Genomic DNA, 27,642 nt, shown 5'->3' on the forward strand with positions numbered 1-27,642 from the left:
TACGGTAAAGCACCAAGGCACAGCTTCATGAAGTAGCAAGGCTTGGAGTGAATCCTTCTTCACTGAAGTATTAAATTTGTTGCATGGCTGTGCAAAGCTACCAAATGCAAATCAGCTCTTCCCCACAAGCAGGAAAGGAAGAAAATATTAGTTTAGCCAAGCAACAGTTGAAGCCATAAGAGCTACCTGAAATCTAATAAGCAAAATAACTAATCACAATTCCTACCTGTAAAATCATACAATTATAGAACAGGAGGAGGCCATTCACCCTACTGTCCCTATGTCAGGTCTTTCAAACAGCTATCTACTTAAACACATTGTCCATAGAACAAATGTAAATTTTACATTTCAAATTGATAGAGAAATATGAAGTGAGGTCGCAAATCAACCATTGCAGTGAATGATGAAAAGGCACATGGGCTAAATGGCTTACTCCAAAATTTGTAAACTTAAAATTCTATTAAAGTCCTGTTTCTCTTTGAAGATATCTGGGATGTCAGCCTTGGCTCAGGGGAAGCACTTTCGCCTTGAAGTTAGGAAGAGATCAGTTCAGGTCTAATTCCAGATACTTAAGCACAAAATCTAAATCGACTCTTCAGTGCAACACAGAGACTGCTGCAGTTGTTCAAGGTGCCATATTTCAGACAAGAGATTAAACCAAGGCTCTAACGGCCCTATCAGGTGAATCCAAAGGATCTGACGTGCAAGAAAGTTCTCCCTGGTGCCCCAGCTAATACTTATCCCTTAATCAATAGAATTAAGACAGCTTAGAAAGCCTCCAGTGCAGAAGGAGGCTTGTCGGCCCATCAGGTGTGCACTGACCCTCTGAAACAGCACCCTACCCAGGCACACTACCTCACCCTATCTCCGTAACCGCACCTAACCTGCTTATCTTTGGACACGAAGACGCAATTTAGCATGACCAATCCACCTAACCGTACATCTTTGGACTGTGGGAGGAAACCGGAGCACCCAGAGGATACCAACAGAGAAAGTGCAAACTCCACGGACAGTCATCCAAGGCCGGGATTAAATCCAGGCCTCTGGTGATGTTTGTCACCGCACCCCGGGCAAAACTGCCCCAGTTCACTGATGTCATGGATTTTAACTCAGCCATTTTAATTTTCACATTTTCTGTTCAACTCAAAACATAAACTACAACTAATCATAAATAGAGGGGAGCTCTCCAAGTATGACGGTGCTGGAGGAAAAGTTTGGGCTGGCGAAGGGAAACAAATTCAGATACTTGCAGTGCGGGACTTCCTTCGTAAACAGGTGGTAACCTTCCCGCTCCTACCGCTGAGGGGGATTCAGGTCAGGGTAATTTCCAGAGGGTAGGTAGGGGAGGGGAGCATTTCGGACATCTATAAGGAGCTTATGGGGTCGGAGGAGACGCAGACCGAGGAGCTGAAGCGTAAGTGGGAGGAGCTGGGAGGTGAGATAGAGGATGGTCTATTGGTCTATGGGCAGATGCGTTGAGTAGAGTCAACGCGTCTGCAACATGTGCCAGGCTCAGCCTGATACAATTTAAGATTTTGCACCGGGCTCACATGACAGTGGCCTGGATGAGCAGATTCTTTGGGGTCGAGGACAGGTGCACAAAATGCGCGGGAGGACCAGCGAACCATGTCCATATGTTTTGGACATGTCCAATGCTTCGGGGATTTTGGTAGGGGTTTGCGGACATCATGTCCAAGGTTTTAAAAACAAGGGTGGCGCTGGGTCCAGAGTTGGCGATTTTCGGGGTGTCGGAAGAACCAGGAATCCAAGAGAAGAGGCAGATGTTCTGGCCTTAGCTTCCCTGGTAGCCCGGAGACGGATACTATTGGCATGGAGGGACCCAAAGCCCCCAAATTCGGAGACCTGGCTATCGGACATGGCTAGCGTTCTCTGTATGGAGAAAATTAAGTTTGCCTTGAGAAGTTCACTGTTAGGGTTCACCCGGAGGTGGCAACCGTTTGTCGACTTCTTTGCGGAAAATTGTCAGCAGACGGGGAGGAGGGCGGGGGGAATAGTTTAGGTTAGAGTAGGGGGGTAATAAGGGTGCGACCTGTATGAAAGGTAAACGGTTTTTGCACTATGTTTATGGTTTCATGTATCTTGTCTATTTTGTTGTTCTTTCTATGCCAAAAATACCTCAATAAAATGTTTCTTTTAAAAAAAACTGTCATAATCTGAAATTTTATTTTTTTTAAATGCCCCTCTTTAATCTGTAAAAAAGTGGTTTTAGCAGCCAGCAAATAGTTACAAATCCTCCACTCGGACTGCTTTGATTGACAGACCAGCTGGTGTAGCATCTGGTGAATCAGTTTCAACAGTTATTTTTTGACTTGTGTTGTTTGGCTGAGTTTCAAAAGCTAAAATTAACACAGCAGGGAGTTCTGAGTTAAGTTGCTTTGCCAACGATCCCCATAAAATGAGTTCTGAGTTCACAGTTTGATTGTTTAAAAGGTTGATTGATTGATAGCTTAAAGGGCTATTAAAGAACATAAGAACTAGGAGCAGGAGCAGGCCATCTGGCCCCTCGAGCCTGCTCCACCATTCAATGAGATCATGGCTGATCTTTTGTGGACTCAGCTCCACTTTCCGGCCCGAACACCATAACCCTTAATCCCTTTATTCTTCAAAAAGCTATCTATCTTTATCTTAAAAACATTTAATGAAGGAGCCTCAACTGCTTCACTGGGCAAGGAGGGGGCAGAAGTGGGGTCCCCACAGCCACTCTCCTGCCTGATTAGATGCCCTCCAGCCGCCAAACTCACCATGGGGAAGGCGTTAAATTCAACCATTTTTCCCCCCCCCAAAGTTCTTAAATTTCACTCTGCAGGTTGTAAAATAGTTTTGACCCTTAGCTTACTCTTACATTTGTTAAGTCTGTCCTTTTTGCACAGCCCATTTTGTATCAGGAATGAGGAGTCACATTAGATTGATATTTAAAACTGTACTCAATTTCAACAACCACATCTTTGCAATATATACAACCATAAAACCATGAATCCTTTAGATAGTATATACACATAGTGTACTGGTAATGGGGGAGATGGACGTTTAACTGGTGAATGGGATGATCAAGCTACGGAATGTTGTTGCAGCTGCATCCAGCAGGCAAGTTGCAAATATTCTAGCACATTTCTGAATTGAGCCTGAAAGGTACTGGAAAGGCTTTGCATAGTCAGGTATTGAGCCACTTGCCGCAGAACACTCAGCCTCTGAACTGTTCCAGTAACCATAGCATTTTTGTGGCTGCTTCAGTTCAGTTTTTGGTCAATGACAAACCCTAGGTTATTGATGATAAGGAATTTGGTAATGCCAATGAATATCAAGTGTATGGATATTGTCTCCTTGTTACTTACAGACATGGGCTGCTTGCACAGAGTCACAGTCACCTATTATCCCTATGTTTGCTGATTCATGCTGGCTCTCAGTTTGACACGGCCTCATGTTTAAAATGTTGATAAATTGTTTTCCAGTCTTTCCATGACCTTGCCCCATCCTACCTCTGTAACCACCTCCAGCCCGACAACTCACCAAGATTTTTGCACTTTTCTAATTCTGGCCACTTGTGTGTCTCGGATTTTAATTTCTTTAATTGTTCTACTCTTTGTAGCTATGCTTTCTGTTGCCGAGGCGCTAAGCTCTGGAATTCCTTCTCTAAATATCTCTGCCCTTCTTTCCTCTTTTTATAGTGCTTTTTGAAACCTGCTTGTTTGACCAAGATTTTGCTCACCTGTCGCAATAAATCACCGCATGGCAAAATGACAAATTCTTTAAAAATGCTCTTGTCAAGACATTTAGGGAGTTTTACTGTGTTAAATGTTTATGAATGCACGTTCTTGTTGAAACATTCATGTTAGGTACAGTATCAATTGTATGACCAGTAATTTAACAGTATGAACAAAAGGATTTATCTAAATAGCATTATGAGTTTTACAGTTAAAGGAGAAGGCCCACCCTCAACCTTGTATTAACTAGAAACAAGCAATAATTCCAGCCTTGCCACAAATATTATTTTATAATAGGTAAAGACCATTTATCTCTGGTCTGGTAATAGCGTTAACAATTTACAGTCACTGCGAGTGAGGATAGTGATCAGGAACAAACATTTTTTACAAAAGAGTGATCATAGAATTTACAGTGCAGAAGGAGGCCATTCGGCCCATCGAGTCTGCACCAGCCCTTGGAAAAAGCACTAAGACCACACCTCCACCCATTCCCCGTAACCCAGTAACCCCACCTAACCTTTTTGGACAACTAAGGGCAATTTAGCATGGCCAATCCACCTAACTTGCATGTGTTTGGACTGTGGAAAGAAACCAGAGCACCCGGAGGAAACCCATGCAGACATGGGGAAAATGTGCAGACTCCGCACAGACAGTGACCCAAGCCGGGAATCGAACCTGGGACCCTGGAGCTGTGAAACAACAGTGCTAAACACTGTGCTACCGTGCCGTGATGAGACGCTTTCCTACAGCAAATTTTAAGGGCAAATTTAAGGGCAAATTGTTTGGGGTTACTGGGTTACTGGGTTATGGGGATAGGGTGGAGGTGTTGACCTTGGGTGGGGTGCTCTTTCCAAGAGCCGGTGCAGACTCGATGGGCCGAATGGCCTCCTTCTGCACTGTAAATTCTATGATAAATAAATATTTAAAGCAAGGAAGATATATGGCTATGGTCAGTGTATGATGTTAGTGGAGTTAGTTTAAAACTGGTTTATGAAAGACCTACCGCAAAAACACAATCATCTGAAAGTCCATTTTATTTTTATCTAAACATCTGTGACGTGAATGAAGCTGCAACAACATTCAAATAGTTCGACATCATCCACTTGGTCAGCACCTCATTTGTCAATTAAACATTCATTCCCTCCTTTACCAGACTATGTATATACTATTCATATGGTACACAGCACAAAGTCACCAACTCTTTTCTCAAATGCACACCTCAACCACCTGGAAGTATTAGGGCAGCAAATGCATTGGTAACACCATCACCCTCATGTCTCACCATCTCGACTTGAACATATATCGCTGCCCTCATAGTCAATTGGTCAAATTCTTCAAACTCACTATCTAACAGCATTGCAGGTTTACTTTCACGACTGCCGCAGTTCAAGAAGGCACTCCACCACTACCTTAAGGGCCACCAGGAATGGGCAATAGATACATGCTTTGCCAATGATCCCCATAAAATGAAATGAATAAAAGAACATTAACAGAGAAGATTTTGCAGCATTCTAAGCATGACAATGTTGTTAAATAGTAAAAACGGATCAATAAGGATGTTAGAGTTGTTAGTGTTTGGAGATGGCCCAGCGTTACAGTCTGCTTACCAGTCTCAGCCGATAAATAAAATACTGATCTTGAAACCACTTTAGTCGTTGAACACTGGTCCAGTGTCATGTCACGGTAATTAAGCTTGTTGTTTTCAGATTTGACTGAGGGAAAACAATAGAGGTAAAAACGAAGGAGAACTGCATGTTTCTAGAAGTGGGTGAAGGAATAGCTCCCTACTTAGCTGTTCAATAGTCAATGCAAACAGAAGCTGGTCTGGATCTAACTTTTAGTAATGTGCAACATTTATGAATCAGCATTTATGCAACTTAAGGAAATACGAACTGATATTAGTGAAGCTTTCACTGATAAGGGTGATGAGATGCCCTGGAAACCATAGACCAGTAAATGTATCATTATTGGTCTGGACTTTGCAGTCAAAATAATGGGGCAACTATTAGTCCTTGGCTTAATTATGTAATAAATCAGACAGCTACTTCTGGCATCCGCATGAAATTAAATATAGAAGATGCTGTTCAATTCGCCCTGCTCCTCCATAAGCTTTGCTACAATGACACTTCAAGAAACTCGGCATTCAAATGTATCAAGTGTGTGAAGTTGCTCGCTCTTCCTCCCCCTCCCCCTGAAATTACAGGTACACTGGGCGGAATTCCCCAACCCCCCCCCGCTGGGTCGAGCAATTCTCTGCAGAGTGACCTTCACAAAAAATCCGAGTCCCACCGGCACCGTTCTAACATCCGCTGAGCCCTCGGGACCTCAGCGTTGAAGGGCCCGGGGGCGGCCTGCGGGTGGGGGGGGCCTCCGTGTGGCCTGGCCCGCGAACAGGGCCCACCAATCGGCGGGCCGGCCTCTCTGGCTGGGGTCCCCCTTTCCTCCGCGCCGGCTCCTGTACCCCTGCGCCATTTGGCATCGGGGAAGAAGGCCATTGCGCATGCGCTAGTTGGCGAAGGCCCAACTGCGCATGCGCGGACCCCGTGGTGCCGGGTTCACGCCGGGATCAGCAGCTGGAACGGCGTGGGCTGCTCCAGCGCCGTGCTAGTCCCCTGTGGGCCGGCGAATGGGGTCCCGGAACTCCCGTTTTTATGCCGGCATCGACACTTAGCCGCCCGATGGGAGAATCCTGCCCACTATCTTTTTGCTTTTCCCTAGTTTCAAGCTTTGGGCAGCACGGTAGCTCAAGTGGATAGCACTGTGGCTTCACAGCGCCACGGTCCCGGGTTCGATTCCCCGCTGGGTCACTGTCTGTGCGGAGTCTGCACGTTCTCCCCGTGTCTGCGTGGGTTTCCTCCAGGTGCTCTGGTTTCCTCCAACAGTCCAAAGACATGCAGGTTAGGTGGATTGGCCATGATAAATTGCCCTTAGTGACCAAAAAGGTTAGATGGGTTATTGGGTTACGGGGATAGGGTGGAAGTGAAGGCTTATGTGGGTGGGTGCTGACTCGATGGGCCGAATGGCCTCCTTCTGCACTGTATGTTCTATGTAAGCTATCTTTCATCTCTTGTTACCATGGTTGCTTTATTTAATAAATACAGCTTTTCACTTTTAGGGATATGTATTGGTCCTATACATAACTAATTGCCTCTTTTGTTCAGCTCTACTTTCGGGCGATAAATAGTTTTGCCTACTTTGCTGACGCTCGTCTCATCCCAATAACATAAGCCTTACCAAAATCTAGAATCTTATTAAACATTTCTTATCATCAAACTTAACGTTAAATTCAATCATACTTCGAGCAGTGTCGGTCTCATTACTAAGTTAGTACAGCCTACCCTGAGCTTCAATATTTCGAAAACCTTACTTTAAACGTTGATCTTGGGAGTTCTCTTGGTTCATCGACAAACATATACAAAAGGCCCTCAGTCCTATACAGCTCGCTCGACCTAATGGCAGCCATGCATAGTTTACCTATTCACAACCACGTCAACTAATTTATCAAAAAACTGGCTGTACATAAAGGTCAGAGGAAACCAGGCTTGGATCTAAACTCAGGAAAAAAATTCTTGCTGCACTCCATGAGTTATACTCTGTTTTAGTAAGCCACAAACGAGTCCAAACCAAGATGGTCAAAAGAAAACTTGGTTTATTGCAACCCAATTATCTTTACAATATTAATCAGATAGATCCCAGCCACGTCTGACCTGTCGATTCCACATCTGGCCGACTTTATAAGATCTTAATCATGAATGTCCTCGGGATCCCCGCCCCCTTAACGGGAGAGCTCGCATTCGGCGAGACTCAGGGGAGACCGATTGCTCCAACCCCGTAAGTCTTGTGCAGGTTAAAACAAACTGACTCAAAAACAGCTTCTTCCCCACCTGTTAGCAGACTCCTAAACGACCCTCTTATGGACTGAGCTTATTAACACTACACCCCTGTATGCTTCACCCGATGCCGGTGTTATCTAATTACACTGTGTACCTTGTGTTGCCCTATTATGTATTTTCTTTTATTCCCTTTTCTTCTCATGTACTTCTCATGTACTCATCTGTTGAGCTGCTCGCAGAAAAATACTTTTCACTGTACCTCGGTACACGTGACAATAAACAAATCCAATCCAATCCAATCTTCAATCCATGCTTACATATTATCTAACAATCCCCTAAATCCAAATTTTGTGCCCCAAATCATGAGCAATAACCTTCGTTTAGTACTCAGTATATTTTGAATTTTGTAAGAGTTTTCTAAATTCACAATCCCCCCCCCCCCCGTTATCTATCCTGCTACCCACACCCTCAAACAGCTAAATAGATTTGTCAACACAATTCTTCTTTCATAAAACTGTGCCGACTCTGCCTGATCATAGGCCTGAACCTCCACAGAGTGGCAATCAGAGTCGGATTGCCACTCCGCTCCTAGTTACTTAGCTGGAAATCCATCAGATCCTTCCACATCCAATCTTTCAACTCAGACCAGGTGAAAATTCTAGGGCAGCATGCTCCTGAGGTCTTCAGGCGAGAGCTTCAGAGTTGGAGGCAAGGAGGCCATGCCCTGATGGCCACTACCGTTTCCCAGAAATTAGAAGTCATTTTAATTCTTCTCACTTTTCCTGGGTAACTTTACCATAGAATTTACAGTGCAGAGAGTGGGAGGCCATTTGGCCCATGGAGCCTACACCGGCCCTGAGAAAGAGCACCCCACTTAATCCCATGCCTCCACCCTATCCCAGTAATCCAGTGACCCCAACTAACCTTTTGAACATTACGGGGCAATTCATCATGGCCAAACCACCTAATCTGCACATCTTTGGAGTGTGAGAGGAAACCGGAGCACCCGGAGGAAACCCACGCAGACACGGAGTAAAAGTACAAACTCCACACAGTCAGCCGAGGCCGGAATTGAACCCGGGTCCCTGGCGCTGTGAAGCAGCAGTGCTAACCACTGTGCCACCCAACTTCATTGCAGTGTCAATGTAAGCCTACTTGTGACACTAATAAAGACTATTATTATAAACAAGAAAACTGTAAGATAGTTGGAGCCTTCCACATTTTGCAATTCAATTGCATTACTGGATGGCTCAGATAGCCAGTATTGGAAGCTTGAACTTCATGGGCAAACCTTACCTGGGTACTTCTGTGGCAGCATGCCACCCTATTCCCACAATTTCCAATGTGTACTCTACCACGAAGACACAAAATATCTAGTTATCTGCCATTTCCTTATTCCCCATTGTAATTTATCTTGACTTTTTCTCAAAATGGCCCTACAGCTATTTTCACTAATTTCCTTTTAAACACTCATAAAAGCTTTTACAATCAGTTTAGATATTTCTTGCTAGCTTAGTCGAGAATCATAGAATCGACAGTGCAGAAGGAGGCCATTCGGCCCATCGAATCTGCACCAGCCCTTGGAAAGAGCACCTTACCTAAGCCCACACCTGCCCCACCCCCGTAACCCAGGAAACCTCACCTAACCTTTTGTTTGGACATTAAGGGCAATTTAGCATGGTCAATCCACATAACCTGCACATCTTTGGACTGTGGGAGGAAACTGGGGCACCCGGAGGAAATCAATGCAGACACGGGGAGAACGTGCAGATTCCATACAGACAGTGACCCAAGCCAGGAATCGAACCTGGGACCCGAGAGCTGTGAAGCAACTGTGCTAACCACTGGGCTACCGTGCCCCCCCGTCTAATTGGATCTTCCCTCTCCATCAATGGGCGGGATTTTCCGGCTGCGTAATGCTCTTGCTCAAGCGAAACGAGGCCGGTGAATAGCGAGGAAGGCCAAAAACGAGAACCGCGCCAGGCGCCAAACAGTTTGTGATGCAACCGGCCCGCTCCCTTAGGTAAACTCGGGATCTCGCCGTAGCATGGCAAGAAACCAATTATCACCACTTAAGCCGCATTCCCTTACAATTAACGAGAGCCACCCCATATCCAATGGCCTCCGGTCATTCATCGGCTTCTCCAGCAAGTGGTCACGTTGGCGTGGATTAGTACTCCTTTTTAAAAACGTGAACCTGGCGGAAGGGCTTCTACGGAGAGCCGAGGTGAGTAGCCATCTTTGCCCACAGGCAAAGAGCCCATGGGCGCTGGGCTTGCCGCCCCAGTACTCAAAGAAGGGCGGGGTACAATCAGCTGCTTAGCTGGGGGTGGTGGACCATCCGCATGGGCGGGCTGCCATGGTGGGGGGTGGAGGGGGGGGGAGGGGGGGTGGAGGGGAGAAGAGGCACTGGGGGGGTCAACCGCTCTTGGTACCACCATGGCAACCCCTGAATCATGTTTGCCCATTCCAGGGACAACCCTTGTCCCTGCCCGTCTCCCCCAACTACCACCATAACCCCCGCCGACTGCCGAGGCCTCTGGCCTTGCTGCTGAAGGCTATTGCTAATAGGGAATTGGCAATCGTGGTTAAGTGAGCACTTCACACAACACAAATGGATTCCCGTGGGTGGGCGTGTTATGTAGCATGTGGGAGTCATTGCCTTGCATCCCAATCAAATCTTGATACATGGACTCTGTGCCTGAACACTGTGGAAGGCTGCACCACACACGCGGCAGCCAACACCCGAACATCCAAGGGATAGAACACAGCTCTGGGGACATGTCAACGGCCGTAGGGTGGGTGAGTGCCACGGGGAGGGGTCCAACGCCCGGTCCAGGTGACGTTTGTCAGACCAACACTCTCACCCAATGCCTTATAGACATTGAACGCTCTGGCAGAGGTATTGGATGCAGAAATTGCCTTAGTGGCGCTGCTGCTAGGCTGGGCAGCCAGGCGGTGGCAACAGCAGTGTCTGCAGATGCTTGAGGCGGCAGACCATGTGCCGGACCCCGCAACTCACCCTGACGACCCGGCCGCCCATCAGGCCAGGGAGGGACCCAGAGGGGGAGTCCCGCAAAGGCCCAGGGTGTACAGGCATTGCTGGTTGTTTGAGCAGATGACGGACAGCGTGTGCCGCAGGAGGCTCCGACTCAACAAGGAGACAGTGCGACACCTGTGCCATGTCCTCGCAGACTTGGCACCACATGGGAGGACACCCGCTCTCTGTGGTCGTCAAGGTTACCGCAGCTCTGAACTTTAATGCATCGTGATCATTTCAGGGCTCAAGCGGGTACCTGTGTGGCATCTCACAGGCAACAGCCCACAGGTGCATCCGACATTCCGACAGGTCACTGATGCCCTGTATGCCCCAGCGGAAAACGATCTCGTTTTTGACATGGACCAAGCCCAGCAAGATGCCCGGGCACCAAAAGAGAAAATGCTGGAAAATCTCAGCAGGTCTGGCAGCATCTGTAGGGAGAGAAAAGAGCTAATATCCAGATGACCCTTTGTCAAATCTAAAAGGCATAGAAAATGGAAGATATTTATACTGTGGGATGAGGGACTGAAAGATGAGTCATAGCCACAGAAACCAAGGGAAAAGAGTGCCAATAGCCAGGTCACAGCCTGCATGCATTTCATTAACTCATCCTCCAAATTACTTTTGGCAACTTGGTTTTTCTATTCTGAAGAATAGTGAGGATTATGCACCTCATGTAACATCCTTAAAAGCGTGACAGGGTAAAGATCCCAGGCTTTGGGACAAGTCACTAAAATCAATATTCAGGTCAAGATTGATCATTTTGGAGGTTTAGGATCTAGACTTTTCATGTGTGGAGCATGAGATTCCAGAACAAAGGTTTTCAATTTAAGAACAATAACTGAAACTTGGAAATTCAGATTTCGCGCCCCCCCCCCCCCCCAAAGGATGCTAGACATGTTCTAAATAATAAATCAACAAAATCAAATCTAGATTGTTAAATTCTTACCATTAAGTGGAAACTAATGTTACTGTCTCTAGCAGAAGAAATGTTATTGATAAGATTATGTAGCCACCTAAATTGGCCAGCTCCCGATTTAAAATGGCGAACGGCAAAGGCTGATGGGAAAGTCAGCCAACAAGACAGAAACCGGCAGGTGCAGGTTTGCTGTGTATTAAAACTCTGCAAAAGGCCAAACATCGATACCAGCGACCATCACCATAACAATGTAGCAGCCATCTGCATACCGATGAGCAATCCCCAGGAACAATAAGTAACATTTGGGACACACAAAGCAACGCAGACTCCCCGGCGCCAGCAGGAGCCAACACAAAGGAGGTCAACGAGCACCTCAAGACCGCCCATTGATCAGGGAACCGCTCCAGTATTGGAGAAATCAAACCAAGCGATTGGGACAAAGTCCAATCACTTGGGACCAGGTACAGGGTCCGCCCCGAAAGGTGGGAAGCCCCTGGGGACTATAAGAGTTGAGCCCCAAGTTCAAATCGCTCTCTTCACCTCTTCGTCCTGCCCGGGTCACCCAGCAACACGAACCAACATTGACCGTGACCGGTGTAGTGACCACCGAACGAAGTAAGTCTTAATTCAACGCTCACTACGAGATAGGCGCTCCTAGCTACTAATCCGTACCAACTTCGAATCCTGCAGACTCAGAACCCGAACGAAAGGCCATTTGTTCCCCTGACCTGGTGGGCCAGTCCGAAGTTAAGTATAGGCCTGTTAGTTGTCGAAGTAGCTTAGACATAGAATTTGTGCATGAGTAGCGATTACTGTGTATAATAAATGTGCTTTGATTTGAATCTTACTAATCGGTGTATTGGGTCATTGATCATTACTCGGACTTGAACCTCGTGGCGGTATCATAAAGATACCTGGTGACTTGAGAGCAAAGGTAATAAAACAGAGCAATTGAACCAAGGAGAAAGTTAGCAACATTATGAATAGTATTTCCACAATGACAATGAGAGGATTGGTTCTACTGAAGTTCAAGTTGTGAGCAAAACAATGTGTTTGGAAAACTAAATGGGGTTGAAACTCTTCCTGGGAAATCTTTTGTCATATATTCCAGGCCACATACCATTCCTTCAGCGTTAGAATATATTATTATAATAGGGCTGGATTAACACAGTGGGCTAAACAGCTGGCTTGTAATGCAGAACAAGGCCAGCAGCGCGGGTTCAATTCTCGTACCGGTCTCCCCAAACAGGCGCTGGAATGTGGCGACTAGGAGCTTTTCACAGTAACTTCATTGAAGCCTACTTGTCACAATAAGCGATTATTATTAGGTTTAAACCTTTATCAGGTTTATTATACCATCAAAAGCTTTTGAGCTATTAAATCCATATCCTCCGAGTCTAGATGGTCACTGTCTTGATATTTCTCTCTCAGCCGACAAGCAGCATACCCACCTCCTGTTGAATGATTTGAGACATTCTGTTCATGAAAGTGTTATAATTTCGAGTACAGCTAAAATTTATGCTGCAATTTCAGTTGTTTACTTAATTTTACTCAAAAAACAGCTATAAAATTCCAGTTCACTTTTGACAAAAGTACTGGTAAACTTTCATCTAAAGATGTGTTTTATTGTGTTGCCATATAACCAATGTTGCTAACTTTGGTTGGCTCTTAATTCGTTGCCCGTTGGGTCTTTACTGAATTTGCTCTGTTTCTATAACCTTTGCTCTAGAGTCGCCAGGTATCTTTATACCGCCACGAGGTTCAAGTTCAAGTATTGATCAATAACTCAACACACCAATTAGCAAGATGCAAATCAAAACACATTTATTATACACAGTAAATCACTACGCATGCATAAAACTCTACTTACTAGACTATCTCTATCACTAAAAGGCCTATACTTAGCTTCGGAACTGGCCCACCAGGTCAGGGGAACAAATGGCCTTTCGTTCGATTCTGAGTCTGCAAGATTCAAAAGCTGGTATGGACTGGTAGCTAGGAGCGCCTATCTCGTAGCGTGCGTTGACTGGAGACTTACTTGGTTGTTGCGGCAGCTAGGCAGTTCACTGTCAAGGGTTGTTTCGCGCTGCTGAGTGATCCTGCCAAGAAGGACGATTTGAACTTGGGGACTCTACTTTATAGTCCCCAGGGGCTTCGTGCCGTTCGGGGCGGACCCCGTATCTGGTTCCAAGTGATTGGACTGCGTCCCGATCACTTGGATCGATTTCTCCAATACTGGAGCCGTTCCCTGATCGCTGGGCGGTCCCCAAGTGTCTGTTGGCCTTCCTTTGTCTTGGCCCCTGCTGGCGCCGAGGAGTCTGGCTTGGCCTTATTCACCTTAAATGTTTCAATTGTTCCCGGGGACCGCTCATTAATATGCAGATGGCTGTCTGGGTTTCTGCAAAGTCTAATACACAGGAGACTTTGCACCTGCTAGTTTTTGCCTGTGTTGGCTGAATTTCCCTGTAGTCCTTGCGGATCTCCATTTTAAGTCGGGAAGTGGCCAACCCAGGTGGCTACACGCCCTCCCTGTGATCCCTAACGCGAAGCGTGAAGGATCACATAACTGCGTTGTCTTCACTTCCTGACCCAGCGAGCACTCTTCCACGGCCTCTACACTGACCATAACTAGGTATGAAAAATTTTAACTAACAATTCTAAGTGGCACTATGTCACAACAGGGACATGCATTACAACATTAAAAAAAGGTACCTCTAACTATCCTCAATAAACTATCCTCACTTCAAACAATCAAAAAATAATCTACAACACTTTAAATGTACAAATAGCAGCAACACAAGTTTTTCTGGCTTGGCAGTCAAGCACAGAGGTTTACATTCTCTCAGTTGTCTTTATTCACAAAATGACGCCGAATGAATGTCCTTTATTGTAGATCAAGGGGTTCGGGGGCCTGGTGAAAACCGAAAATAGGGGATCTCATCCTGTATACCGGGGTGCAAGAGCGGTAGGCTCTCCTTCACCATTTTCTCATGCGGATAGTCTGCACGATCGCCAGTACTAGAAGGGATTCACCAGTATTAGAAGGGATTCAATTACGTATGATAGTGAATACCAGGTTATAAACGTATCACACCATGATGGTGTGTTGTTACTTGTCACTGGGCTCTGGGTGCTATGGGGAAGTGAATCATTGACGGCCGGGGACGGTTGGGGTCAGGGGGTTCGCATTCGCGCGGAATCGGATACAAATTACAATAACGACAAAAACACGTATGATGTCTTCATTGTTCTCTTCATTCTTCTCTTCTTCTTTTTCTTCCTCTGGAGTTCCTGAGGTTCCGGAGTTCTATGGACACAAGTGTAATATCTGTTACTATCTTGTGTAATATCTTGAATGTTAGCATGTCTGTCTTTTAGTGCCAATTTCCCGTTATAATTGGTCACCATATGTGACTCCCTCATTTCTTTTTTAAACCGAAAATTTGGGCTAGACATCTAAGAAAATACTGCCGTACTGCGAGCCATCTCGCAGCCTGTGTCATTTACCATCCTAGTGTTTGAGGATGTAAATAGCAGAGGGAAGCAACCATAGGTTGCCAAAACCAAACAAAAGAATTTTGAACATAATGAGCCAAAAATGGGGTGCGCATGGGCCGCGGCGGGTAAGATTTGGATGGAATCCTCGGGTAGGACGATGATCACTGCAGTATGTGCTCTACCCGAGCGTAGCTGACCAGAGGGGGGTCCTCAGGCAGGGCGGAGATCAATGCCGTTTCTCCACTGCCTGAGCAATCGGCAAGAACGGGCAAAAATGTACTCATCGTGGGGGTTGCTGTAAAGGTTCTACCGTCGAACCAGAAGAGCAGTTATGAACGGGGGCTGGCAAGCTCTCAGCGGTTTCTGCCGATAAGCGTGCTGGCAAGTTTTCACAGGTTGGATTATGGTGTTCGGGCCGGAAAGTGGAGCTGAGTCCACAAAAGATCAGCCATGATCTCACTGAATGGCGGAGCAGGCTCGAGGGGCCAGATGGCCTACTCCTGCTCCTAGTTCTTATGTTCTTATGTTCTGCCGACAAATATGGTGTGGGGCCGTGGAACTTCCGAGTTTACAAACAACACATAACAATAACACTAACAAACAAACATTGAACAACATGCTGCAGGTTCCATCAGAAAGGACACCGTTTCTCCCAAGCGGTTCCTTTTTAAAACATCATCTGGACACCTCAGTTATCAGTTGCGAACAGGGTCGCAAAGGGGTTCTCATTTTGGGAGTCAGACTCAAAGTCATCCTCTTCTCCCGGATGCCATACTCTGGAATGGATGAGGGTTCTTAAAGCTGCATGGTGTGACTTAGGGTCCATCTCGTCATTTCGGACGAGCCTGTATGAATTGTCACGGTGCCAAAAAGTTGTATCTAATTCTGTGGGGACGGAGTCGGGGTCGTCATCGTAGGGCGGTGGTCTTTGGTGAGGTTTGTTGAGGAATGTGATCAGGAAGGGATCACTCGAATCGTGTTCAGATTCGCTGGGTGTGGGTCCTGTTGCATGGGGATAGTAGGGAGGTGTGCTGTGGCTATTTCCTGTGTCACAGTCGCTGTCTCTGCCGCTGCTGTCTGTGGGCGTTCCTGGGCGGAGTCTAGAGTTCGGGGGTGGAGTCGAGGACGAGTCCGTGGGTGGGGTGGACGTGTTGGGGAGGGTGGGTATACGTTGGCTGTGGGCGGAGTGTGGTCTGCTGCGTCGAGCATGACGTGGTACGAGTGGTTAGACTGCGAGCCATATGCCTTGAGCTGGTTAATATGGAACCACGCGGTCTTCCCGTTGGGTACTTAATTTTATACACGGAGGGGCTTACTTTGTCCGCAATGGAGTACGGACCCGAATACTTCGGTGACAGGAATGTGCTGGGGTTGTAAATGGAGAGCATGACCTGCTGTCCTACTTCAAACTCAGTCGCATGCACAGTCTTGTCGAAACAGGCCTTGCTCGGTTTCTTCCTAGTGCCTAATCTTACTGCGGCTGCTAGCTGAGCCGTTATTACATTTTCAACCAATTGCTTGACTGCGTTCTCGTGTGTGAGGGCCGTCACTTCGGGTGCTGGTCAAGTCAAGTCCTAATAAAAATCTGTGCCTTTCATGGGGCGTCCAGTCATGAGAGTGTGTGGGGTGTATCCTGTGGATGTTGAAACGGTGTTACGTAAAAACATTAATGCAAAAGGGAGGACTGAATCCCAAGTGGTGCTGTTCTGTTGGACCATTTTTCTGAGGGTTGCCTTTAGGGTCCGATTCATTCTCTCCACGATACCACTTGACTGGGGGTGGTATGCGATGTGGAATTTTTGGGTAATGCCAAATATCGTGAGGACATTCTTTATGACACGTCCTGTAAAATGGGAACCTTGGTCGGATTCGATGCTGCGGGGGAGTCCCCATCTCGTAAAGATGTGGTGGGTTAAAATCTTTGCGGTAGTCTTTGCCGTGTTCGTTCTAGATGGGAATGCTTCTACCCATTTTGTAAATGTGTCTATCACAACTAACATATACTTGTGACCATTCCTGCTAGGGGGCAATGGTCCTATAAAATCAATCTGGAGGTTAGTCCAGGGGCCATTAACGGGGAGGGTGTGGCTAAGCTGAGCTTTCCTCGCATATCTGTCCGGATTGTTTTGGGCACAGATAAGGCAATTTTCAACGTAGTGCGTGACGTCGTCCTTTAAATTCGGCCACCAACAGAGCTACCTGAGGTGGGCTGTAGTGGGGTCAATTCCCTGATGCCCATGACTATCATGGAACAAACAAATAAGCTGATTCCTGTCCTGTTCGGGAACCACATAAAGGGTGTCTTTTAGGATCACACCGTCATGTGTGGTCAGTGCATTTTTAAACCTATCGTATGGGGCTGGAAAGCTTCCTTTTAAAATCTCCCTGAGATTACTGTCTTGCTTCTGGGCCTGCACTAAATCCTCGATATTAGTCTGTAAGACCTGAACTGCATTCACTGGGGCGCTTTCGGGGGGGTTCCAAAAATGTCCATGCCTGGAACCTGCTTTAGCCAGTGCGTCGGCTTTTATATTTCCAGGTGGGGAGGAACGGTGGTGACTTCGAACTTTAACGATGCCAAATATCCTGTCCTGTGTCTAAAATGTGCCGGAGCAATGGGGCTGAAAGGAGGGGTTTTCCGTCCGCGGAAACAAATCCTCTTGCTTTCCACAGGGGTAGGAATTCTGTGAGGCTGTTACAGACATAGAGGCTGTCCGAGTATATGTCTGCTGGGCTGGGGAAGGAATCTGGGTGATCTATGATGTACGCAATGGCTGCTAGTTCTGCCGCCTGCGCGCCTAAGAGTCCTAGTAGTTTTAATGAGATTTCTTCTAGGGCACGTCCCTGCGCGTCCTCGACATAGATGCCGCATCCTGTAATGCGCTTCCCGTCTAATACAGTGGAAGAACCATCCACATATATTCTCAAAGGTGCGCACGTGTCTCTGTGCTGGGGGCTCTGGGGTGAACTACCTATATTTCGGGGGGGTGTTTTTGTGATTAAGGGGCATGTGTTGTGGTGCGGTGAGATGATTTCACATTCGTGGGGGGTGCCTGGGTATTGAAGGTTGTCGGCTAGGAAAGTGTGGGTCTTGGTCCTTTTAACAGTGATGTCCCGTCCCTGCAAATGAATGGTCCATCTGGCTGCTGTAATCTGGCTTACTGTACAGTCTTTAAGTCGTCCGTCTAGTAAATATTGGGTGGGGGTGTGTTCCGTGAGGATTGTGATGGGGTTTAGTCTGGTGATGTAGGATAAGTACTGAACTGCCCAGAAAACTGCGAGCAGGTGCCTTTCACAGGCCGAAAATCTCTGCTCCACAGGATCTAAAACTCTGGAGGCGTAAGCCACAGATCTTAACTGTTTGTGCCGTTCCTGGAGGAGCACGGCCGAAAGGGTGCGATCTGTGATAGCTATCTCTATAGCATAGGGGGAAAGCGGGTCTGGAACCTGTAGTGCGGGGGCTGCAATGAGTGCACGCTTTAAAACATCTACAGCATCGGTGTGCTGCAGAAGCCATTCCCAAGGGACTCCTTTCTGTAGGAGTTCAGAGAGGGGTGCTGCTTTGGTGGCGAAACCGTCAATATGGTTTCGGCAGTAGCCAACCAGTCCTAAAAACGACCGGAGGGCTGAAACATTCTGGGGAAGCGGCAATTTGACAATCGAGTCAATTCTTTTATGCTCGATCTCGCGTTTACCATGCGTGATCTTTGCATCCAATTTTCTGTAGGAGTTCGGCCAGAAGCTCGATGTGCTCTGCCTTGGTGTCTGTCTGCAGTAATAGGTCGTCGTCCACATACTGGACCAGACATTCGGGGCGAGAAAATTCCGATAAACCATTTGCCAGCTGTCGGTGGAAAATGGAGGGGGAGTTGTGGAATCCTTGTGGAAGGCATGTCCACGTGTACTGCTCACCTTTAAAACTGAAGGCAAATTTGTATTGGCACGCTTTTGCTAATGGAATGGGCCAGAATCCGTTACTGACGTCCAAAACTGTAAAATATCGTGAGTTGAGTCCCTGTTTGAGCATTGTCTCGGGACTTATGGCTACCGTGGGGGCTGCTGCAGGAGTGACTTTGTCGAGTTCCCGGTAATCGATGGTCAGTCGCCATGATCCATCGGGCTTTCTCACTGGCCAAATCGGGGCATAATTAGTAGAGGCTACCGATCTAAGTACGTCTTGTTCTAATAAGCTGTCAATAACCTTTGAGATTTCTCCCTCTGCTTCTTGGGGAAATCCGTATTGTTTCTGGGGTCTAGGGTCAGGTCCTATTATTTGAACCGAACCAGCCATTCTGCCGCAGTCATAAACATGACTTGCAAATGCGGTCCTGTTTTTCTGAAGAACTGCCCTAACCTGTTTGTCTGCGCTAATCGTGGTCGGGTCAAACCAAAATTCGCCGACTGCGCTAATCTTGTTTGCATACTCATCTACCGTGAGCGTTGGGGGGGCTCTTGCTGATTTTGTCATTTTCCCGACACATTGATTTACTGGGTCAAATGAAAGGTTGTGGGAGTTCATGAAATCAATGCCCAAAATGTGTTCTGCTGTGTGGTCCAGATCGACCAAAACTATGGGGTGTTTTGTTGTTAAGTTGCCAATTTGAATGGGTACAGGGGCTGTGATGTGTCCCTGTTGTGAGTGGCCTGTGAAGCCGCTGAGGGTGATTGTGGCTGTAGTGGGCCACGTGTCTTTTTGGAACATGGTGGAGGAATTAATCGTGGTGCGGGACCCTCCTGTGTCCCAGAGAAATTCGATGGGCTGACCCCGTATTTTCGCTGCAATGACTGGTCAGCCGGACCTATCCCAAAGGGTGTCGCAGACTCAACTAGGGGAGCCCGAACACCGTCAGTCAGTTCCATTCAGGTCTGTCTGGTCTGAACAGGCGGTCACACTATGTATGGGCTTTGTCTTGTTATTATTCAGAATGCCTGCCTGCTGTGCTCGCTGTGGCTTTCGTGGGGCATTGCACTCTCGTGCAAAGTGACCTACTTGTCCACAGTTGTAACACTCCTGTGGTTTCTGTGGGGGGCTGTTCCTGCCTTCGTTCACCCATGCGGGGTTCTGGTGTGCTTTCACTGCTTGGATATCTGCCTCTGCCTGCTGTTCTTTGGGTTTCCTAATTGCGGGTTTGTTTTGGACAGATTGCTCCCAGGTGCGGGACAATCTTTTTAAACCCCATTTTTCGTTGTGCGCTTCTTCTGAGGGATCATAATTGGTACAGGCTTTTTGTCCTGCCTCTGTGGCATGGGAGATAAGGGTGCGGGTCCATGTGGCCATATCGTCTGGGTACAAATGGGCGCGGTCTAAGTTGCCAAAAACGGCTGTAAAATGGATCCACAGGCGTCCAGCAAATGCTGTGGGGTGTTCTGTCTTCTTCTGCCTGCACTTATTCAGGCCTTCTACTGGGTCACCTCTGTTATAGCCGACCGTGTCTAGGATCGCTGTGTGCATTTCTGCAAGGGTGCCTCCTCCTACATTCTGTGGGTCGGGAAGGGCTGCTACAACCAAAGAGTCTAAACTCAAAACTGTGAGCTTCACTTGCTCACGCTCATCCAGGCAGTACATGGTCGCCTGCTGCTTCACTCTAGCAAAGAAGTGGTGGGGGTCTGAGGTGGGGAGGAACGGTGTGATCTTTTCGCACGCATCCCGTAATTGGGTCACGGTTAAGGGGGTGGTGTGAAGGAATTCCGCTTCTCCTTCCGATGTGACTGTGCGGTGGGTGGTTACAGGATTCATGGGTGCCTGATCTATCTGTCCTGTGGGGGGTTGGGGTGCTTTTCTCTTTTGGGACTTTCTTTGCGCACATGTTCTCTGAACATACCTATGCGCGGTTTCATTTACTTCTTGCCAATCAGGGCCGTCTTCCTCATCTAATTGGGATCCAAAGGTGCTCTGAAACCCATTTTGTACTGAAAGCAAAGACTGCAGCTCCGCAATCTGCATCCTGCATTTCGCATGATCTAATGAGCTTTGTCTGTGCTCAGTGGTGGCACCGTGGTAATGCTGCTTTTAAATCGCTGCACTGCCTTTGCAATGCCTCTACCTGTTTCTCGGTCTCTTCTCTTACCAGGACTGCACATTGCGCGTCCTGATAGGCCTTCTCATATTGGGTTTGGAAGCTGCTCAGATGCGCTAGACAAGACTGGTGTGCCCACTTGGCATCATCCACCTCGCCGTCCTTTGCTGCCAACTTCCTTCTTAATTCTATATTCTCCCTCTCGATCTCACTAACATCGACCTTGCTCATTCGATGTCTCTCTTCTATCTCTTTGCGGAGCGTCCGAACAACCTCGTCTGTGCCTCGCAATTGTGCCAGACAGGACACGATTGCCATCGGCTTGCGAGCTTTTCCTAAGCTTTTCTTATGGATCCCTGACAGGTTCTCCCACCAAGTATGTCCTATACTCCCGGGTCCTGTTTCCTCATTATCACAGAATTCACTCCAAAGGGGCCATCCTTTCCCTTTGAGATATTTTCTGATCTCTTCTTCCCAAACGGGACACTGTCCTACTCTGCTGCTGGTCACTGCGACCACAAATTCCTGGGAGTTCATAAGGCGTTCCATTGCCTTCATTGCCATTTTTCCTATCTGAATGCTCTTTTAAAATTTGGAACGAGGGGTGCTAAGAGGGTGCTGTAAACACGGGTACGGCGTTCGCTAATTTCCGGAATACAAACTCCCGACAGTTTTTCGCAACAAAAATCTATCAGTTATACCTTATAGCCATGTTAGTTACGCATGCATTAACACGCTTCCGAATTATGAGGACTGATCAGAACTGCTTGAACACTTGTGGTTTTTCTGTTCCCAATTGGATTCTAATTCAAATTTTTGGGTTCTCCCAGAGTGGTTAGGCCACTTCTAAGTCGGGTCCCATCAGGATGTCGCCAGTAAATGTTGCTAACTTTGGTTGGCTCTTAATTCGTTGCCCGTTGGGTCTTTACTGAATTTGCTCTGTTTCTATAACCTTTGCTCTAGAGTCGCCAGGTATCTTTATGATACCGTCACGAGGTTCAAGTTCAAGTACTGATCAATAACTCAACACACCAATTAGCAAGATTCAAATCAAAACACATTTATTATACACAGTAAATCACTACTCATGCATAAAACTCTACTTACTAGACTATCTCTATCACTAAAAGGCCTATACTTAGCTTCGGAACTGGCCCACCAGGTATGGGGAACAAATGGCCTTTCGTTCGATTCGGAGTCTGCAGGATTCAAAAGCTGGTATGGACTGGTAGCTAGGAGCGCCTATCTCGTAGCGTGCGTTGACTGGAGACTGACTTGGTTGTTGCGGCAGCTAGCCAGTTCACTGTCAAGGGTTGTTTCGCGCTGCTGAGTGACCCTGCCAAGAAGGATGATTTGATCTTGGGGACTCTACTTTATAGTCCCCAGGGGCTTCGTGCCGTTCGGGGCGGACCCCGTATCTCGTTCCAAGTGATTGGACTGCATTCCGATCACTTGGATCGATTTCTCCAATACTGGAGCCGTTCCCTGATCGCTGGGTGGTCCCTAGATGTCCGTTGGCCTTCCTTTGTCTTGGCTCCTGCTGGCGCCGAGGAGTCTGGTTTGGCCTTATTCACCTTAAATGTTTCAATTGTTCCTTAATATGCAGATGGCTGCTGGTTTCAGTGCTGTCTGGGTTTCTGCAAAGTCTAATACACAGGAGACTGCACCTGCTAGTTTTTGCATGTGTTGGCTGAATTTCCCTGTAGTCCTTGCGGATCTCCATTTTAAGTCGGGAGGTGGCCAACCCAGGTGGCTACACCAACATCCCAACTTAATTAGTCAAAACCTCTACCTCCCAGATAGCAACTGAGGTGCAATTCAGGTTCTCGCACTTTCAATTGCTTTCCCCCCCAAAAAAATTGGAAAATATTCATTTGACACGCATCAAACAAAGGGAGAGTGACAGAGAGGGGGAGAAATTCAGGTGGGACGTAAAACAGGGTGTTAGTCCAGTCTGCTCAGTTTCATGCCGTCTGAAGTAGATTACAATGACACTAAAATCCTTTTCCAGCTATCCACTGATGTTAGCTGCAGTTTAGCTAAGACTCTGCTTGGCTTCTAACCCAATAAATAGGCGAAAATCTCTGGTAGATGTAGGAGCATTTCCATTGTCTCAAACTAAGCTTGTATGCAAGAAACACAATTGTAAAACGCATGATATTCCAGAAATTGTATCTTGAATAACATGAAAGGCTTGATTTTTTTCCTGTGAATTATCTCTTGTGAACTGAATTTAAATTCATAGCAATATCATAACATAAACTACCTGAAAATAGATTCAAACATTAGGCTCGCAGTTGGACAATCCAGATAGTTTTCCAAATGTGATAATGAAAAACAAAGACCATGAGATCCTAAAAGTGCTAATTTACTCAAATGGAACTACAACTTCTAATCAAGTGGCCATACTCAACAAACATCCATTGATCTTAATTGCGGAGTTCCAAGTTAATAGAACCATGGAACCTACTTGAAACCCAAGGATATCCCAATAAATGAGTTATATTCACTTAGTTAAAATGCTAAAAAAACAGGAAACTTCAATTCATTACATTTTTACCATGTGAAAAACATATGAACAAGAGACATATTTATGGAAAATGCATCACTAACCAATCGTTAGGGCATCAAACAGCCGAAGGATGGTGTCAACATCCTTCACAATTCCAGATTCCTGGATTCGTTTCATAAAATCTTCTTTATGCATGTGTGTTTTAGGCAACTGAAAGGTCTTGACATGTTCATCAGGTGCAATCACATCGCCTTCTTTCTCTAACATTATGCTAATAAGTCGCTTTAGTTCGGATTTCCGACTTGCATGTTTGCGTTGATCTGGAGGCATTGCACCGATCACTTTCTTTACAAGTTCTTTGGGGAAAATGTCACGATCAGTCTTGTAAAGATTCTGGAAGTCCAAAAGTGCCTCCTGAAACTTCTCCTGCATCAAATAAGCCAATCCACGGAGATAGTAATATCTTGCTAATAGACTTGAACTTTCTGGTCCTGTGGAATTTATGGCTCTGTTCAGCAAGTTGATGAAATCTGTATACCATGCAATCACACTGGAATAAGCAAGTGGGCAGCTAAATTCCGGCAGCTTGAATCTTCTTATTGATTTTGTGTTTCTTTTTAAAGCTGAAAGAAATAATTTTAAATTGACCAGAAGTCATTCGATATCTATTAAGCATTTCTCATCTAATTTTTCAATGCACTTGCTAATCATTTGTATACCCAAAATCATTATTTGAAAATGACTCTAATCTTAGAAAATTGTTGTCCTTTCATTTAAACTCTAATCTGAGACTGTATGATGGATACGGACCTTAAATGCAGTTGTCTCATAAGACAAATACACTTTTGGAGGTATGCTTAAACATCAGGGTCATAGATGTTCACAGCATGGAAACAGGCCATTCGGCCCAGCATGTCCATGCCGCCCAGTTTCTATCACTAAGCTAGTTCCACTTGCCCTCATTTGGCCCATATCCCTCTATACCCACCCAGCCCTAGTAATTGTCTAATTGCTTTTTAAAGGAAAATATTGTACCCGCCTTACCACTGCCTCCGGCAGCCTGTTCCAGATGCTCACCACCCTCTGTGTGAAAAGATTTCCCCTCTGGTCTCTTTTGTATCTCTCCCCTCGCACCATAAATCAATGCCCTCTAGTTCTAGACTCCTCTACCTTTGGGAAAAGATGTTGACTATCTACCTTATCGATGCTCCTCATTATTTTATAGACCTGCATAAGATCACCCCTAAGCCTCCTATGCTCCAGGGAAAAAAGTCCCAGCCTATCCAGCCTCTCCTTATAACTCAGACCATCAAGTCCTGGTAGCATCCTCATAAATCTCTTCTGCACTCTTTCTAGTTTAACAATATCCTTCCTATAATAGGGTGACCAGAACTGAACACAGTATTCCATGTGGTCTAACCAATGTCTTGTACAACTCAACAAGACATTCCAACCCCTGCATTCAATATTCTAACTAATAAAACCTAGCATGCTGAATGCCTTCTTCACCACCCTGTCCACCTGCGACGCCACCTTCAAGGAGCTATGAACCTGAACCCCTAGATCTCTTTGTTCTGTAACTCTCCCCAGCTCCCTACCATTAACTGAGTAGGCCCTGCCCTGATTTGATCTACCAAATTGCATCACCTCACATTTATCCAAATTAAAGTCCATCTGCCATTCATCAGCCCACTGGCCCAATTCGTCAATATCCTGTTGCAATCTTATATAACCTTCTTCACTATCCACCTTATATAACCTTCTTCACTATCCACTATGCCACCAATCTTGGTGTCATCTGCAAACTTACTACCCATGCCTCCTACATTCTCATCCAAATCATTTATATAACAAATAACAATGGACCCAGCACCGATCCCTGAGGCACACCGGTGGTCACAGGCCTCCAGTTTGAAAAACAACCCTCCACAACCACCCTTTGGCTTGGGTCGCCAAGCCAATTTTGTATCCAATTGGCTACCTCACCCTGGATTCTGTAAGATTTAACCTTTTGCAACAACCAATCATGCAGTACCTTGTCAAAGGCCTTGCTAAAGTCCATGTAGACAACGTCGACCGCATTGCCCTCATCTACCTTCAAAAAAATTAATCAAATTCTTGAGACATGACTTTCCCCTTACAAAGCCATGCTGACTTTCTCTAATTAGCCAACCCTGTCTAAATGCCTGTAGATCCTGTCCCTCAGAATGCCTTCCAACAATTTACCCACTACAGAAGTAAGGCTCACTGGTCTGTAGTTCCCAGGCTTATCCCTACAGCCCTTCTTAAACAAGGGCACAACATTTGCTACCCTCTAATCTTCAGGCACCTCTCCTGTGGCTATCGATGATTCAAATATCTAAGTTAGGGGGGCGACAATTTCCTCCCTAGCCTCCCACAACGTCCTGGGATATATTTCATCAGGTGCCAGCGATTTATCTATCTTGATGCGCTTTAATTCGTGCCTTTCTCAACAATAGATACTGACGCGAAATATTCATTTGGGACCTCTCCCATCCCTTGCGTCTCTGCACATAGATGACCTTCAGAGGCCCTACCCTCTTCCTAGTCACCCTTTTGTCCTTTATGTATCTGTAAAAGCTCTTTGGATTTTTCTTTGCCTTATCTTTCAGGACAATCTCATGTCCCCTTTTTGCCCTCCTGATTTCTCTCTTAACTCTACTCCAACAAGCCCTATACTCTTCAAGGGATCCACTTGATCCCAGGTGCCTATGCATGTCATATGCTTCTTTCTTTTGACCATGGCCTCAATATCCCACATAATCCAGGTTCCCTACTTCTACCAGCCTTGCCCTTCACTTTAAGAGGAATGTGCTCATCCTGAGCCCTAGTTAACATCCTTTTGAAAGAATCCCACTACCAGCTGTCCCCTTGCCTGTAAACAGCACCCCCCCACCCCCCAATCAACTTTTGAAAGTTCCTGCCTAATACCCTCAAAATTGGCATTGCCCCAATTTAGAATTTTAACTTTTGGGCCAGAACTATCATTCTCCATAAGCTATCTTAAAACTAATGGAATTATGGTCACTGGTCCCAAAGTGATCCCTTACTAACACTTCCGTCATCAATGTATAGTACTCTCATTTTGCAATATAACATAGCTCTCAGAAAAGATAGTTGAGCAAAAGTCTCCATCAGCTGACTTAGGATCCTAAGCATTTTCTAATTAAACAAGTAAGGATTGTCCCATATCAAGCAAAGAGTTTGAATATTCTCAATTGAGCTTCAGATGGGAATGACATACAACTACATTAATTGAACATTAACTGAGGATAGGATTTCCAACTGTTATTAAATATATTCCTGGAGGTTTCATCACTTGACTTGCCTCCACACTCCAGTCATTGGTCAACCAATACATGCATCCTGGTGACATACTGCCTTCTTTTGCTGGAAAGCAAACTTATTACCCAATTGGATGATACTTGACCGTCAACCAAACAGCACTTTCCCCCCCACTTTCAATACTTTTATAGTTGGTACAGAGAAATTTTCAAAAGAAATGACAAATAAACCCAAATATTTTTGAATATCCCAATGATCCTTCTCCAGGATTGTATACAGCAGTGTCCTGGAGATTGATCTTCAATTCATGGAAACTCCATACCAATCCTGGATGAATGCCAAGCCAAACTAGGTAGGTCACTCAGGAAGCCCAAGGGTGAATCACGATTGTAATGGAACACTCTCCACTTTCTTGGATGAGTGCAGTAACAAAAACACTCGAGAAGGACACTCAAAGCAGCCTGCTTGAATAGCACCCCATCCAACACCTTCAACATTCATTCCCTCTACCACTGACACACAGTGGCAGCAGTGTGTATCATCAACAAAATTAACTGCAGTAACTCACCAAGATACCTCGGACAGCACCTTCCAAACTTACGATCCCCACTATCTAGAAGGGCAAGTGCTGCAGGTGCATGGGAACACCACCAGGTGCAACTTCCCTTCCAAGCCACACACCATCCTGCCTTGGAATCAAATCACTATTCTTTCACGGTTACTGGGTCAAATCCTGGAACTTCCTTCCAAACAGAACTGTGGGTGCACCTACACAACATGGACTGCAACAGTTCA

General features: G+C 46.2%; 1 protein-coding gene across 4 annotated transcripts in view; it reads right to left on the reverse strand.

The window, feature by feature from the left end:
- Positions 1–27,642, reverse strand: part of dennd3a (DENN/MADD domain containing 3a) — a 198,225-nt gene that overhangs the window by 58,720 nt on the left and 111,863 nt on the right. For 3 of the 4 annotated variants that reach the window (XM_072468310.1, XM_072468309.1, XM_072468311.1), the window contains exons 14-15: positions 23,643–24,164; positions 5,330–5,434 (exon numbers count right to left, since the gene is read on the reverse strand). In XM_072468310.1, coding sequence (XP_072324411.1) covers positions 5,330–5,434; positions 23,643–24,164 — 627 coding nt within the window. The remainder of the gene's footprint in view (positions 1–5,329; positions 5,435–23,642; positions 24,165–27,642) is intronic. The other variant, XM_072468312.1, reaches the window with a different exon arrangement.

The sequence above is a fragment of the Scyliorhinus torazame genome, chromosome 11 (genome assembly GCF_047496885.1).
Source record: "Scyliorhinus torazame isolate Kashiwa2021f chromosome 11, sScyTor2.1, whole genome shotgun sequence".
Classification (NCBI taxonomy): Eukaryota; Metazoa; Chordata; class Chondrichthyes; order Carcharhiniformes; family Scyliorhinidae; genus Scyliorhinus; species Scyliorhinus torazame.